Genomic DNA, 13,733 nt, shown 5'->3' with positions numbered 1-13,733 from the left:
GGAAAGTCTCAGGGATGCTACACCAGCACACCAATAATAGAGAGAAAGAGAAGGTGATGATAAAACAACCCTTCGTACATAAATCTTTCTCGGTCTCTGTTCCATGTCTCCGGGCTCTGTAGGGTCAGGATTGGGAGGTGTGGTGTGAAGGGGTAGATCAGGCTAAACTGGAAAAATCCAAAGATAGACAGAGTCTGATGGGAGCTGCAGGCTTCAGCCTCCCAGACGAGGATTTTGCCAGCGGGTCTTAAGTAAAGCAGCTATTTCCTCTGCCCTGATTCTCCTGGGGCTGAAACTGTCCCCTCTCCTTTTCCTGTCCCAATCCACAGTGAGAATTTCCCCACGTGCCATCTCAGGTTTAGATCTGATTTTCTTTTTTTTTTTTTTTAAAGATTTTATTTATTTATTTGACAGAGAGAGAGATAGCGAGAGCAGGAACACAAGCAGGGGGAGTGGGAGAGGGAGAAGCAGGCTTCCCGCCGAGCAGGGAGCCCAATGTGGGACTCGATCCCAGGACCCTGGGATCATGACCTGAGCCGAAGGCAGACGCTTAACGACTGAGCCACCCAGGCACCCTAGATCTGATTTTCTGTTTAAGTCATTCATATTCACCCAAGTGGAAGTGGGATTTAAAATCCCTTTCCCGGGCTCCTGGGTGGCTCTCTCACCGTGTCTCTCTCTGTCAAATAAATAAATAAATAAAATCTTTAAAAAATTAAAATAAAATAAAATCCCTTTCCCTCTCTCCACCAAATTCTGCATTTTAGAAAGAAGATATTAGATGGAATGAATCTCTAATTGGTGAAAGCTATAGAAGGAGGAGGAGAAAGAGGCTTGCCTTCAATCCCTGTTTGCTCTGAGGCCACCATGTATCCCTTCCCCCACTCCCAGCCCTCCAGGAGGACAAAATCCAGGCAGTCAGTCCGTGGTTGCTTGCATAGAAGAGAGAGCTTGACACAATGCACTGGGAACGGATGGGACAGTTTCCCAAATGCGATCATGAAGAAGTCACTTTCATTTGAAAAAGTACCTCCTGGTGTCTATTCAGACTTCAAATCTACTTTCCTAATCTACTGTGAGAGGTCTTTACATCGGACAAGTAGAAATACGGAGGGATAATCCCCTAGTAACGTCAGGAAGAAAATGAGTTGATTTTTAAGTACCAGATTTTTGAATGTTGGATTTGTAGCTTTTTTATATTAAGGTAAACTTGATAAATATTTACACTTTAAACTTGAGAATAGTATAATTTTGTGAACTGCCTTTCTAATATCAAATCTCTCTTACGGTGAAGGATATTAGAAATTAGATATGGAGGTTATGGAGGTAGTGAAGAAAATTCGGGAATAGCAAACAAGAACATTCAAGGAAATCCCTACTTGCTGACTCCCTATATAACCTTATCGTTGGCTTAAAATTTCCTCCTTAGGTTTGGGTGAGCTAAAATGATCTCATAATACTTAAATCATATTTCACATATGATGAGATAATGCAGAAATGTGAAATAACATTTTGCATTCCTGCATCCTTTTTCCATCTCTGTAGCATCCTCAAAGGCCAAGCATCTGCTCTTTGTTCAATAAAAAGATAATCAAATCAAGCCTTATAATTCACAGCCTTGTGAACATAAAGTGTCAGTTGGTGGAAAATTCGTTATGCTGAAAAAACACTTGCCTTTTCTCCCCACACCTACATTTCAATAAAACCTAAGCATGTCCAAGTTTGTGACGATTCCAATCATCCCAGCCTAGACTGAAAGTCATCTTGGCTTTAATAAATCATATTTAATATGGAAAGCACCCTAACATTGAAATATGATTAGAACACAAGGAGTCTAAAATAATTAAGAGAACAGACATATCTAATATCAACCAATCGTATCTGGTCATTAACATAGGGATTTTATGCAGGTAAAAATCCGTATTGAAGATGAGTGAACTTGACCTACATTTACTCGCTTAACATAATTGAGAGTAAGACAAAACCGTGGATCAATACTCTTGAAAAAATATCCTACAGGGTAAACATATGAATTCTCCAGATGGGTCTAAACAACGATGTGCCCCTTCCTGATATCATTCACCCTTTCCTCCCCTCCCCCACCCCCTCCTCAGCTCCCACACAGACTTTTTCCTAGCTTTCTGTTCAATTGTCTTTCTCCCAGCTTTCTGTTCAAATGTCTTTCTCCCTCAGCAAATAATAACAGCCAACACGTATTGAAAGTTTACTAGGTGCCAGGAGCTTTCTGAGCATTTCACTTGCCTCAAGTCATTTCATTGTCCTAACAACCCTATGGGTTTGGGACTCTTCCTAGCTCCTTTTTACAAATGAGGAAACTGAGGCCCGAGGGGTTAAGAAACAAGCCCTAGGTGACACACCTGGTGCTCCTAAACCGAAGGGTAGGGAGCGAGTCATCTTTTGCCTCCGTATCTCTAGGTCTGGCACAGAGCGGGGTCCCAGCTGGGTCTGGGAGGGAGGAAGGCGAGGGTTGTAGCGCCTTCACAGGGCTGAACTTGGCCTTGCCTGTTCTAGGTTTCATGACCTACATCGTGGAGCCACTTTTCCGGGAGTGGGCCCGTTTCACGGGCCACAGCGCCCTGTCTGAGAGCATGCTACGTCACCTCTCCCACAACCAAGCCCAGTGGAAGAGCCTGTTGCCCAAGCAGCACAGAAGCGGCGGCGCGGAGCACGCAGGCCCGGGGACTGAGAACCAGGAGCAGACCGGGACCAAAGGCGACGCCCCGTAGTCCCAGCCCCGCTGCCCCTGCTCCACGCAGACCGAAGGAGAACCTCCTCGAGCAGAGGCCTCCTGAGAGGGTGGCAGCTCTGGGGGGGGGCGGGGGAGGGTGTCTCGGCGACCAGCCCAGCCACGCGCTGGGTGTCGTCCCCGGGGCTCTCTGCAAGGCCGCCCTCCTCCTACTCACCTGCCTCCTCTCCTTTTTCCAAGTGTACAGAAGCCATCCGTCACCTCAGCATTCGCTGCCGAAATAAGCAACTCCATTCAGGAACATGGGAGCCGATTCTGGGGGGTGGGGGGAGGCAGGTTGGCCCCTCAAGGAGAAGACTGGGGAGTAAGAAAGAGGTGCTCCTGCCATGTCCCGCTCGGGCCCTGGGTCACACTGTGACAGGCGACAGTGGCTAAGTCCAGAGCGTTTTTAGCATTTGCCATCTGACTGCTGATCTGCATGACAATAACACCAGCACACTCGGAGCTCCAAGGAGATGGGTCTTAGGTGCCAGAGCACAAAAGAGAACGTGAGAAAGGACCTTCTATTTTAATAATAATTATTATTATAAAAATAATAATAGATCTTTTTAACTTTTCTATTTTATGCACTAGACAATGGATCTAAAACTTGGGACTAAGATTACTCAATGTACCCAAACTTGAACAGGGGGTTCATTGTTTCGTTACTGACTCGATGCCGCTTTGGGCCAGAGCTTTGGCGTCTGCTCAGTTCCAGAGACCGCGTTTCCTATCCGATCCGAGGGGAAGGTGCTGTGCAGTCCGTTCCTTTGCACCATTAGCCGATCTGTCTTTTATCAGTAACTCAGATCCCGTGACATGTTTATATGCACACGTGTCCATTTTCCGTAAATACCCAGCGCTACTGATGCCCATGCCAAAATACGTGAGTATTATGGGATTGCTACCTGTATAAACAACGGCACTGTGAACAGAATCCTGTTAGTTTTAATCCAAGAGAATGCGTTTGTAAATCTGGTATAGAGTTTATTAATATACTGTTGTTTGCAGATAAAGGCCTTAACTTTAAACATCTTTCATCTTCTGAAAGCTGCCCGACTTACATCCTCACAGATATCCTTCTGAACTGCCTTCCCATGCCCATCTTTGCGCTTTCCAGCTAAGGTCACAAACCAAAACTGACTAAAGTCTTTGAGGAAATATTCTGGAAACTTCACCCACATTCCGCTTGAGACCATAGTGTTTCATCTATGGCACCGAGCATCGTTTCCTCAGATTAATGAGACCTTTCAACAAGCCTGAAGTCACTTTTCAACCCAGCGCCGATGTTGCACACTCTGTTTTAACAAGCCAGCTGATAAGCTCGCGTTTGTGTGACTCTTGTCTTGGACCGTGGCGGTGTGTCAACCTCGCAGGAGACGCGGCAGGTCTCACAAACCTCCTATGACCCTGTCATCTACCCATCAGGGAACTCCCTGCTCTCCCACCACACATTTGTCTGTCATGGCTACAGTACCAAAGCACCTTTGGTTTATGGTTGGCGTGCATTTCTTTGGCGTTAGTAGTAACTGGATTTTTCTTTTTCCTTAATTTCGTGTGAACAACTACTCAATTATTTAGCTGAAGTTAACATTATTTAAGTCAAGAAAACATTTCAGTTTTTCGACCGAATTTACCTTCCTGGCAGGTCATCGTGGTTCGTTACGGTTCTAGCTAACAGAGTCACCTTGGAATCTGCTTGCCGTTTTTTCTGCAGACTCTTGGTCGGACAATCAGTTTGTTACAGCATCCTTCTCTAGTGACTAAACTCCATGCATTCAACCTTTTTCCTTAAAAGTTCTAGCATAAGTAATGTTATGTGAAAATTGGCATGTCCCTCTCTTCTTACCTTTAAATAACATTATAGTGGGGGAACGATAATCTGATCATTTCTGCCACTACCGAGCTGTTTCGCAAGCTGACAAACTGACAGCAGACTCTCGTTTTCTACATGCAACTCTTGTGGGTTTTGTCCCTTCCTAACGTACAAATGAAATGTTCGAAACTTGACGGGTTTGTAATAAGTTTCTGTAGAGAGACTGAGGTTTGCCGAGTGAAGGTTTAGGGGGAAATTTTGGAAAGTTGGTTATATTCTCATTAAAGTAGGAGAGATTGTCAGATGGTACTAGAGAAAGTGTGAAAACCTCATGAAATGGGTGGCTGATAAGTTGAAATTGTTGATATGGGTAAGAGAGAAGTTGTGAAATCTTAACACTAACTTTTTTTCTCTGTAATAACTATGAACTGACACCTGATTCTTTATTGCTTTAATCCTCTGAAGCTCTCAGCTTGGTGAGGCCCCAAAAGAGAAAATGTTGAATGTATTCCTGCTTCCAAATCTCTCTTACTTTGGTCTGATGATGCAGAGAGAGCTTTTGTGTGGTCTGTGTTTAACGTTCATGAGATCAAATGAAGGAAAGCAATTGTCAAGGATGATACAGTGGAGAAAAGGGAAGATGCTGTTTTAGTGAATGGGGCCTCTGCCTTGGGTTTAAGAAATGGACTTTGTTTAAATTATATTTATATTGTAACTTACATAAGTAAGATTGGAGGCATTTTTAGTAGTTCCAAGTTCGTAGGACAAAAGTCTATGTTACAATTAGGTCTTGAAGAAGAGCTCACAAAGAAAACCACCAAATAACCGACTATGAAGCAGCTACTAGTACAATCAAAATTTGAAGTAAAAGGAGACACGATGCATAAACTAGATGCATTTTTGTCCTTTCAACTATCTGGAGTTTTCTTGAGTTCTTTGCTTTTTGGCAAAAAAAAAAAGAGAATGTGAAAACTTTTTTCCCTGCCTACTAGCGGCTCCCCTTCCACAGAGGAGCTCTGTTGCTAGTTAAGACACAGCTGTTGGATCATCCATGGATTTTATCTTTATAGTCTCCTCCTGGTCCATGGACCACCAATAGTTGACTTACCAAGTTTAATTCTGTCAGTACTTGAGAAGAAAGGAATCAAAGGGCTATTTTTAGTAAGCAAAATAGAGTTCAGATCAAATGAAGAGAGAGAAAATATATATCACTGCCAGGCCTGATCGTCAAAGCCTGCTTCTCCTTTAACAGCATCCGTGAATAGTCAGAAACTCGTTCTTGAAGCCCTGACCTACCCATAACTCCTCCAGGCTGAGGAAAAACCCCGCTCTGTTTCCACCTGCTTGAGGCTTCCCACAAAGGCATTTGGAGCGCGTCCGGCAACACTGGCTTCAGATAGTGCTTCCTACAGAACACAGACTTGTTTGTAATCTTTTCTCACGTTGAATCAGATCTGCTCACTGATTTGAATTTGGTTATGAGCTTGTGTCTCACTGTATTTCTTATGCTTTGTTCTTTTAAGCAAACCCTTAAAATTGTGTTGTTTTGTGTACACATGTGAGATTTGGGGGAAAAAAAAACCTTGTGAGTTTTGCTCAAAATGTGGCCTAAATATCCATTGGCATGTCTCGATGAACAATTGAAAATAAAGATAATTTCTTAAAAACATCAAAGTATGAAAATATACTGATTCTCACCAGGTAACATGTTACCAGCAAACCAATCAGATTCAACAAAAAAGGCCCACTGCTCAGGAGGGGAAACTTTTGAGGGAAAAATGCACAGATACAGACATGGTCTCCATGCGACTCATTCTACTTGGGGCTGCAGAACAGCCCTGTCCATGAAGGCCTCACTTGCCAGTTAATCCCAAGTTAGGGAAAGAAGGCTCTCTTTCCCCCACCATTCAATTCTACACTTCTTCTGAGTCCTGATATTTTTGTTTCACATTTGTCACACTCATATATGAGTGAGAATGAGGTACAGTGGATTAGGTTGTAAAGACAAAGCCGACTTCTTTCAATAAGTACCTGTGAAAAATATGGTCTTGCAGATTTCAGGACTGGAAACCATCAAGAACAATAGAACAGTTCAGGCAGGACAACTGAGTCTCCTAAACTTATCTGGAAATAGAGGAGAAAAACACCACCACCCTTGTTTCCCAGGAACAACCTTGTATCTACATAGTCTCTTCATGCCCCTTTTTATTAACATTGGATTCAGAATCTCACTGATCCCTTCATGCTCCCCTGTGTCTGAATACAAAGCCACTTTTTCATGTGTGGATATTTGATAATATAAAATCAAAATCAAAATTGAAACCCCAGTGGTCTTCCAAGGAACAGTCAGACATGATTTCCAAATGTCCCCGGGAAACTAGTTGAGACATTGTGAAATAAGTCAAGCCTATGTGAGCAATTGAATTTCGACTCCACAAATATTGATTGAGGATCTACCATGTGCCAGAGGTTGCACTAGATACTTGGAATATAAAAACAGCTCCTGAAAACAAAATAAGGATCATTTATCTCCCTTGCATCTATGCCCCCGAAGCCCTAATTCTGGCTGGTGATGGCTCTGTTCCTCTGAGTCAGGCCCCGAAAGGCTTGCTGGTCTTTCACAGGCTCCCCCGGCGGCCTAGGCCAGTGTCTCCCAGCTGCACAGCACTCACATGTGCACACACATTCTCAGCCAGTGCTCTCCGTCTGTCCTAGAGCAGGGCCAAAAGCAAAGGCACTTCTCAAGTAACATCCCGTCAGCCCTGCCTCCGTGACAATGTAGTGGACATGTGAGTAATGACTACACAGGGAGCTTTTAGCTACAGAACAGTCCGCGATGGGATTTTTTTTTTTCCAACTAAGCCAGAGAGATTATTAGAAAAATTTTCAATTTTAGTTGATAGGATTTGAAGATGCATTATTGCCTTGTCTCAGTCATCCAAGCAACGATGTATCTTTGATTCAATTGCCTGAAATGTTTTAAATTCTAGTATTGCAAGATTTAATCTTTAGTAATTTTTTTCCCCTTTTAAGGAAGCAATGCATAGTGTTTTCAAAGTGTGGGCTCTGGGGTCAACAGACCAGAATTCAAATCCCTTGTTCTCACTTGCTGCTTAACTCCAGGCAGATAATTTGGTCTCTCTGAGCCTCCATTTCCTACGTGTAAAATGAAAGTAACACCTACCTTCTGGGGTGGTTGTGATGTCAAAATTGGAAAACATATATAAAACATACACCATGGTTTGTAATAAAGGGTCCTCAAAAAATGTAAATTTCTACATCATTTAAAACAAATCTACAAAGTGAGAGTTGGGATATATCTTTTGCTTTCTCTAGGCTGTACAGTTTTTGTGCAAAAGAAAACACAAGAACCACTAATAGACATTGGGCATGACTATATCTATAAGTGACCAGCCCGACCATGAAATAATCCTTATAAAATATGGACAAAATATTGTAAAAATGATTATAAAAGAAGACAGTGTTCTTGGGGCACTAAGGATACCCTGATAAGACCAGGGAATACAAGGAACGTTTCTGATTATAAAGTAAATACTCAGCCCAGCCAGGGACGACCATCTGTTTAATCTAAGCCCTTCTTAGAATTGATGACAATACAATCCTGGCTAGAAAGGATTAGTTAGCAAACAAAACTTGAAAACTAATTCCACTCATATCCTATAAATCCTATCTATAGAAGTTTCCAGTGGCCCTTCCCCTTGCAACTTCATCAGATCCTTTCTGGCTATGGACAGCAGAGGCAGGGAAGTCAGTTATAGCCTCTATAAATAAATGCCCTAAAATAGATTCTGTTCCTCTAAACTAACATTTTCAAAATTGCTTTTAAAAAAAGCCTTAAAAGAGTGCCTGGGAGGCTCAGTCGGTTATGCGTCCGACTCTTGATTCCGGCTCAGGTCATGATCTCGGGGAGCTCAAGCCCCAAGTCAGGTTCTGCAGTCTGCTTCTCCCTCTCTCTCTGCTCCTCCCCCTGCTTATCCTCATACTCTGTCCCTCTCATTCTCTCTCTTTCTCAAATAAATAAATCAATCAATAATCCTTTTTAAAAAAATGTGTGTGCCGTAAGTTGTTTAAGCATTACCTGGAAAAAAGAAGTCTTCATGGCCTCTGAAGTTTGAGGAACAATGGCTTAAACACACAGGTTTCTCTTCTGTGTCCTTCTCAGAGCCTCCCATAGGCTAATGGACATCTCCAACAAGACGATATGGATGATATTGTTTGTTTAGATCTAATATTGTTTTCATATCATGAAGGCTTCCTTGACCACACCAACCCAGGATGATCTCCCCATTTGTCATTTTACTGCCCTAGTATTGTTAGTGACTATTAGTTATTTGTTATTATTCCTGATGTATGTGGGTGTGTTCTGCCCAACTTGAGACATACTATAATATTGTGGTTGCCTTGCCTGAGTTTGTGGCATGATTTTACCACTTACTAGATGTCTGACCTCAGGCAGGTTTCCCAACTTTTTGTGTCTCAGCTTCTGCATTGGTAAAATGATAATAAAAATGGGACCTATTTCACGGAGTTTCTGAAGATTCAAAGAGTTCATGAATGCAAAAACTCTGGACAGGGCCTCGCTCATAGAAAGCACTCAGTAAGTGTTGGCAAAAACCAACATCTTCTCCCTCGCCCCTGCATCACCCTCTGAAATCAGATTTGTTAAGTTCCTTGATAACAGGATCCCTCTCTTTTTAAATATATTCTCCTATAGTATTGCACAGAAGGTCCTGAATAAATACTTTTTAAATTAAAGAATATATTTGGATTGATAAATTGAAAATTGTGTCAGAATAATAGGTTAATATTTAAACCCAAGTAAGTAAGCCCCAGTTACAACAATAAATGCCCCAATAATGTGAATATAGAGGTTGTTTTTCAGGAACACAGTTGCTACCTGGCAGACTTTTATTCTTTCTAAGAATCTGGTTCAGGAAAAAAAAAAGGTTTTCTCCTCCTAGTTTATGAGTCTACTCTTCTTAGTGATGAAGACAACGATCAAGTCCCTAAGGGACTTGAGGTCCAAAGACCTCCAGGTATTTCCCATCCAACTGGAAAAGCAGCCTACAGAAGGGCTACTAACTGGCTTCCTTTGCAGGGAAAACGAAAGTCCCCCACTGTATCACACAATCCAAGAGAGACAAATCCCAGTCCTCATCTTTGCAAAGGAGCATGGGACTAGCAGGTGAATCTCCTATTTTATCCCTGTGATTACACATGACCTACCCCTGCTCTTCTTCCCAGGAAGCAATTGCATGTGCATTTTAAAAGTTGTCAGCAAAGTAAGCTAATGGACCAAAATGAAGGGTCAGGGGTTTTTTTAATTACTTATTTTTTCCTACTTCTCACTGCTCTATTTTGTTTGGGCCCGTCTAACAGGAGAGTCAGACTTTACACTTCAATGGACTTTCATACACACACACACACACACACACACACACACAACTTTTTAAAGATTTTTTATTTATTTATTTGAGAGAGAGAGAATGAGAGAGAGCAAGCACATGAGAGGGGGGAGGGTCAGAGGGAGAAGCAGACTCCCCGCCGAGCAGGGAGCCCAATGCGGGACTCGATCCAGGGACTCCAGGATCATGACCTGAGCCGAAGGCAGTCGCTTAACCAACTGAGCCACCCAGGCGCCCACACACACACAACTTATAAGCGAAAACAAAATGCTGATCGTGTGACTGTAGCATAAGGGAGAAGTACATTCTGTAATTTCAGACAGACTTTCAAGTGTGAACCTGACGGAGAGGGGGGACACAAGTTCCGATGGATCTTTCAATACTCTGTTATGTAACAGGCTACGAGCTATTTCCTACATGCTTCCACTGCCTTTAGCTCTTAGAAATGTATTCATTATCTCACAAAAAGCTTTTCAAAAAATCTCCTTTTGCAATGATGTTTTCTTTACCTTAAACTCTAGCGGGAAGGTTCAGAGTTTTCTTCATGCTCATCGACTTCTTTTTTGAACAGCGGTGTTCCAGTCCCATAGGCACCGCTGGGGGGATGTCCAGCCCCACCAGCACCCTGCGTGCGTGGCAGGCAGCCACCCCATCGCCACCACGTTGACTGTCGGGCACCCGTGGCGCAGACAGTGAAGCCGGGGCCCCAACACCAGCCCCCGGGGCCGCGTGAGAGGACAGAGCCTTCAGTGGGGCGGGCGGTCCCCGCGGCCTCCGGGGCTGCCAGCTTCGGGGTGTGCCAGTGCCAGACGGCCTCGGGGTGTGGGCGAAGGGGACAGCACCCGACCTGAACATCGCAAGTGTTTACTGCATGTTTTCTTTTTTAAGATTTTGTTTATTTATTAGACAGAGAGAGAGAGATAGCGAGAGCAGGAACACAAGCAGGGGGAGTGGGAGAGGGGGAAGCATGCTTCCCGCCGAGCAGGGAGCCCAAGTGAGGCTCGATCCCAGGACCCCAGGATCATGACCTGAGCCGAAGGCAGACGCTGCACTGACTGAGCCACCCAGGCGCCCCATTTACTGCATGTTAATAAAGTTATGTCTGGGCTAGCGAGCAAACCAGAGAGCGAGCAATGACTGAACATGACTGTCTCCTCTCTATCACATTCAGAGCTGAGGGCTTCAGGGACGCTTAAATGTTTTTTTATACATGGTTGGTAAAGGCTCTGATCAGATGTCAAGTACATCATCACATTCGGTCCATAGAGATCACAGGACTTGTAAGAAGGGCCCTCTGAGACTTAATTTCATTTCTGAAACAGTAATAATAGAGCCCACTTTGCAGATTTGTAGTGAGGATTTGGGCTACTGTATGTGGAGCGCCTTAGGCAGTGTCTTGCATACCTGCTGTCACTTAGTAAAGAGTAGGAATTATCTACCAGAAACAATGGTGGTGCTATGTTCCATTTGCTGCAAGAGATTGTTTAATGTTTCTTCTAACTCAAATGAAACTGTCAATGGATGTAAGAGGCAAGGAGGAGACGTGACAAGGGGAGAAAGCTGATACTGATTTTTCTTTACCATGTGAGGGAAATAGCATTAAGAAAGAATAAGCAAATTGTTTCATTTTGAAACCAGAGAGGGAGACAAACCATAAGAGACTCTTAATCTCAGGAAACAAACTGAGGGTTGCTGGAGTGGAGGGCAGTGGGAAGGATGGGTGGCTGGGTGATAGTGGGGAGGGTATGTGCTATGGTGAGCGCTGTGAATTGTGTAAGACTGATGAATCACAGACCTGTATCCCTGAAACAAATAATACATTATATGTTAAAGAAGAAGAAGAAGAAGAAGATAGTAGGAAAGGAAAAATGAAGGGGGGGGAATCGGGGGGGAGACGAACCATGCGAGACTATGGACTCTGAGAAACAAACTGAGGGTTCTAGAGGGGAGGGGGGTGGGGGGATGGGTTAGCCTGGTGATGGGTATCAAAGAGGGCACGTACTGCATGGAGCACTGTGTGTCATACGAAAACAATGAATCGTGGAACACTACACCAGAAAGTAATGATGTAATGTATGGTGACTAACAGAACATAATAAAATAAAATTAATTTTAAACAAAGAAAGAAAGAATAAGTAAGATGAAACAAAATTACTACTCCCCTGTGTGTGAGTGACCTAGGGCAGCTGTAACAAAGTACCACAAACTGGGGGACTTCAAACAATACACGTTTTTTCTCTCACGGTTCTGGAGGGTAGAAATCTGCAACCAGGGTATGGGCAGAGCCATGCTCTCCCTGAAATCTCTAGGGAAGAATCCTTTGTCACCTCTTCCAGTGTCCGGAGGTTGACAGTAATCTTCATGCTTCTCAGCTTGTGGCAGCATAACTCCAATTTCTACCTAATTTTCACAGGGCCATCTTCCTTGTGTCTCTGTATCTGTCTTCTCATCTTATGAAGACACCAACCATGGGATTAGGGTCCACTCTCATCCAATTTAACCTCATCTTAACTAATTACATCTACAAAGACCTTATTTCCAAATAAGGTCCCATTCTGAGCTTCTGGTTGGACATGAATGTTGGGGTGGGGGGGTTATTCAGACCAGTACACCGTGACATTCCTCACTCATCCACTCCCTGCCTCACCTCCCATCTCCTGCACACACACCCCCTATACTTAACCTGCACATCTTCGAGATTTCTCCTGAATGATGCCATGGGGACAGATTTCTTCAGGTTTGAGGTGGGGTTGTTTCTACATATCTGGAGGTTAAGTCTAGAGAAGTCTCACAGAAAGGAGGATTGAAAGCACATCTTCATTTCTTTCTTCTGTATTCTTTCCTTGCTAATTCAGATCTGTCTGAGAAAAAAAGTTTCCAGGGCACCTGGGTGGTTCAGTCAGTTAAGCATCTGACTCTTGATTTTGGCTCAGGTCATGAGATCGAGCCCCGTGTTGGGCTCCACACTGGGTGTAGAGCCTGCTTAAGATTCTCTCTCTCACTCTCCCTCTGCCCCTCCTCCCCTTAAAAAAAATTTCCAATATCCCACTGGCATCAGCCATCTGGAAATGATGATGTGAGTCTTGTTCCTTATTTCAACTTTTTCTCTCTCATCATCATCACGAATGTTCCAGATGTTTCAATCCATTCATTCATTATTTGACAAATATGCACAAAGCACCAAGTTGTGTTAGGCACTGGGGATACAATAATGACCATCTTTGCTGTGTTGACAGTTAAACAACTAGGGAGAACTCACTTCCAGAAAACAGTGTCCACAGGGCATGGTTTGTGACTAAAGCATGGAAGGTAAAGGAATGCTTGGTGCAGAGACAGAGGATATAAGAGCGTGTTTGTCCTGGTCTGGGAGCCTCAAAGAACACATAATAGAAGGGTCAGGAAGGAGGACTGCAGGAAGAGAAGTTTGGATTAGAATAACATGGGGTATGAGGATGCAGGAGGACATAAATGAATGGAGGAAACATCATTCGTAGGTGGTAAACTAAGTGGGAGGGTGGAATGAACAAGCCATTAGATCTCCCAACATTCCCCCTGTGGCTGGGAGGGACTCAGGGATTTACAGAGTCCACTTAGATATATTTCTAAACCTTAGGGAAATGAAGAGACTCTGAGTTCTTTGAAGAAGTAACCTTTGGTCTGGATTGACTGTGATGGTCCCAGGGAGGTTCTGGGCATGAGGCAGTTCGCACACAAATACCGGGAGAATGGTTGGGGGTACCTAACC

The 13,733-nt window shown here is 43.6% G+C and overlaps 1 protein-coding gene across 3 annotated transcripts in view; it reads left to right on the top strand.

Moving 5' to 3' along the window:
- PDE7B (phosphodiesterase 7B) overlaps positions 1-5,526 on the top strand; it is a 314,573-nt gene extending 309,047 nt beyond the window's left edge. For all 3 annotated transcript variants that reach the window (XM_036097470.2, XM_036097471.2, XM_036097469.2), the window contains one exon: positions 2,533-5,526. In XM_036097470.2, the coding sequence (XP_035953363.1) occupies positions 2,533-2,747 (215 nt within the window). In that variant the 3' untranslated portion in view covers positions 2,748-5,526. The remainder of the gene's footprint in view (positions 1-2,532) is intronic.
- The last annotated feature ends 8,207 nt before the right edge of the window (positions 5,527-13,733 follow it).

This window comes from Halichoerus grypus, chromosome 9 (assembly GCF_964656455.1).
Source record: "Halichoerus grypus chromosome 9, mHalGry1.hap1.1, whole genome shotgun sequence".
In the NCBI taxonomy this organism is placed as follows: Eukaryota; Metazoa; Chordata; class Mammalia; order Carnivora; family Phocidae; genus Halichoerus; species Halichoerus grypus.
The sequence above is the reverse complement of the archived record's forward strand: the minus strand, read 5'-3'. Positions and strand labels throughout refer to the sequence as shown.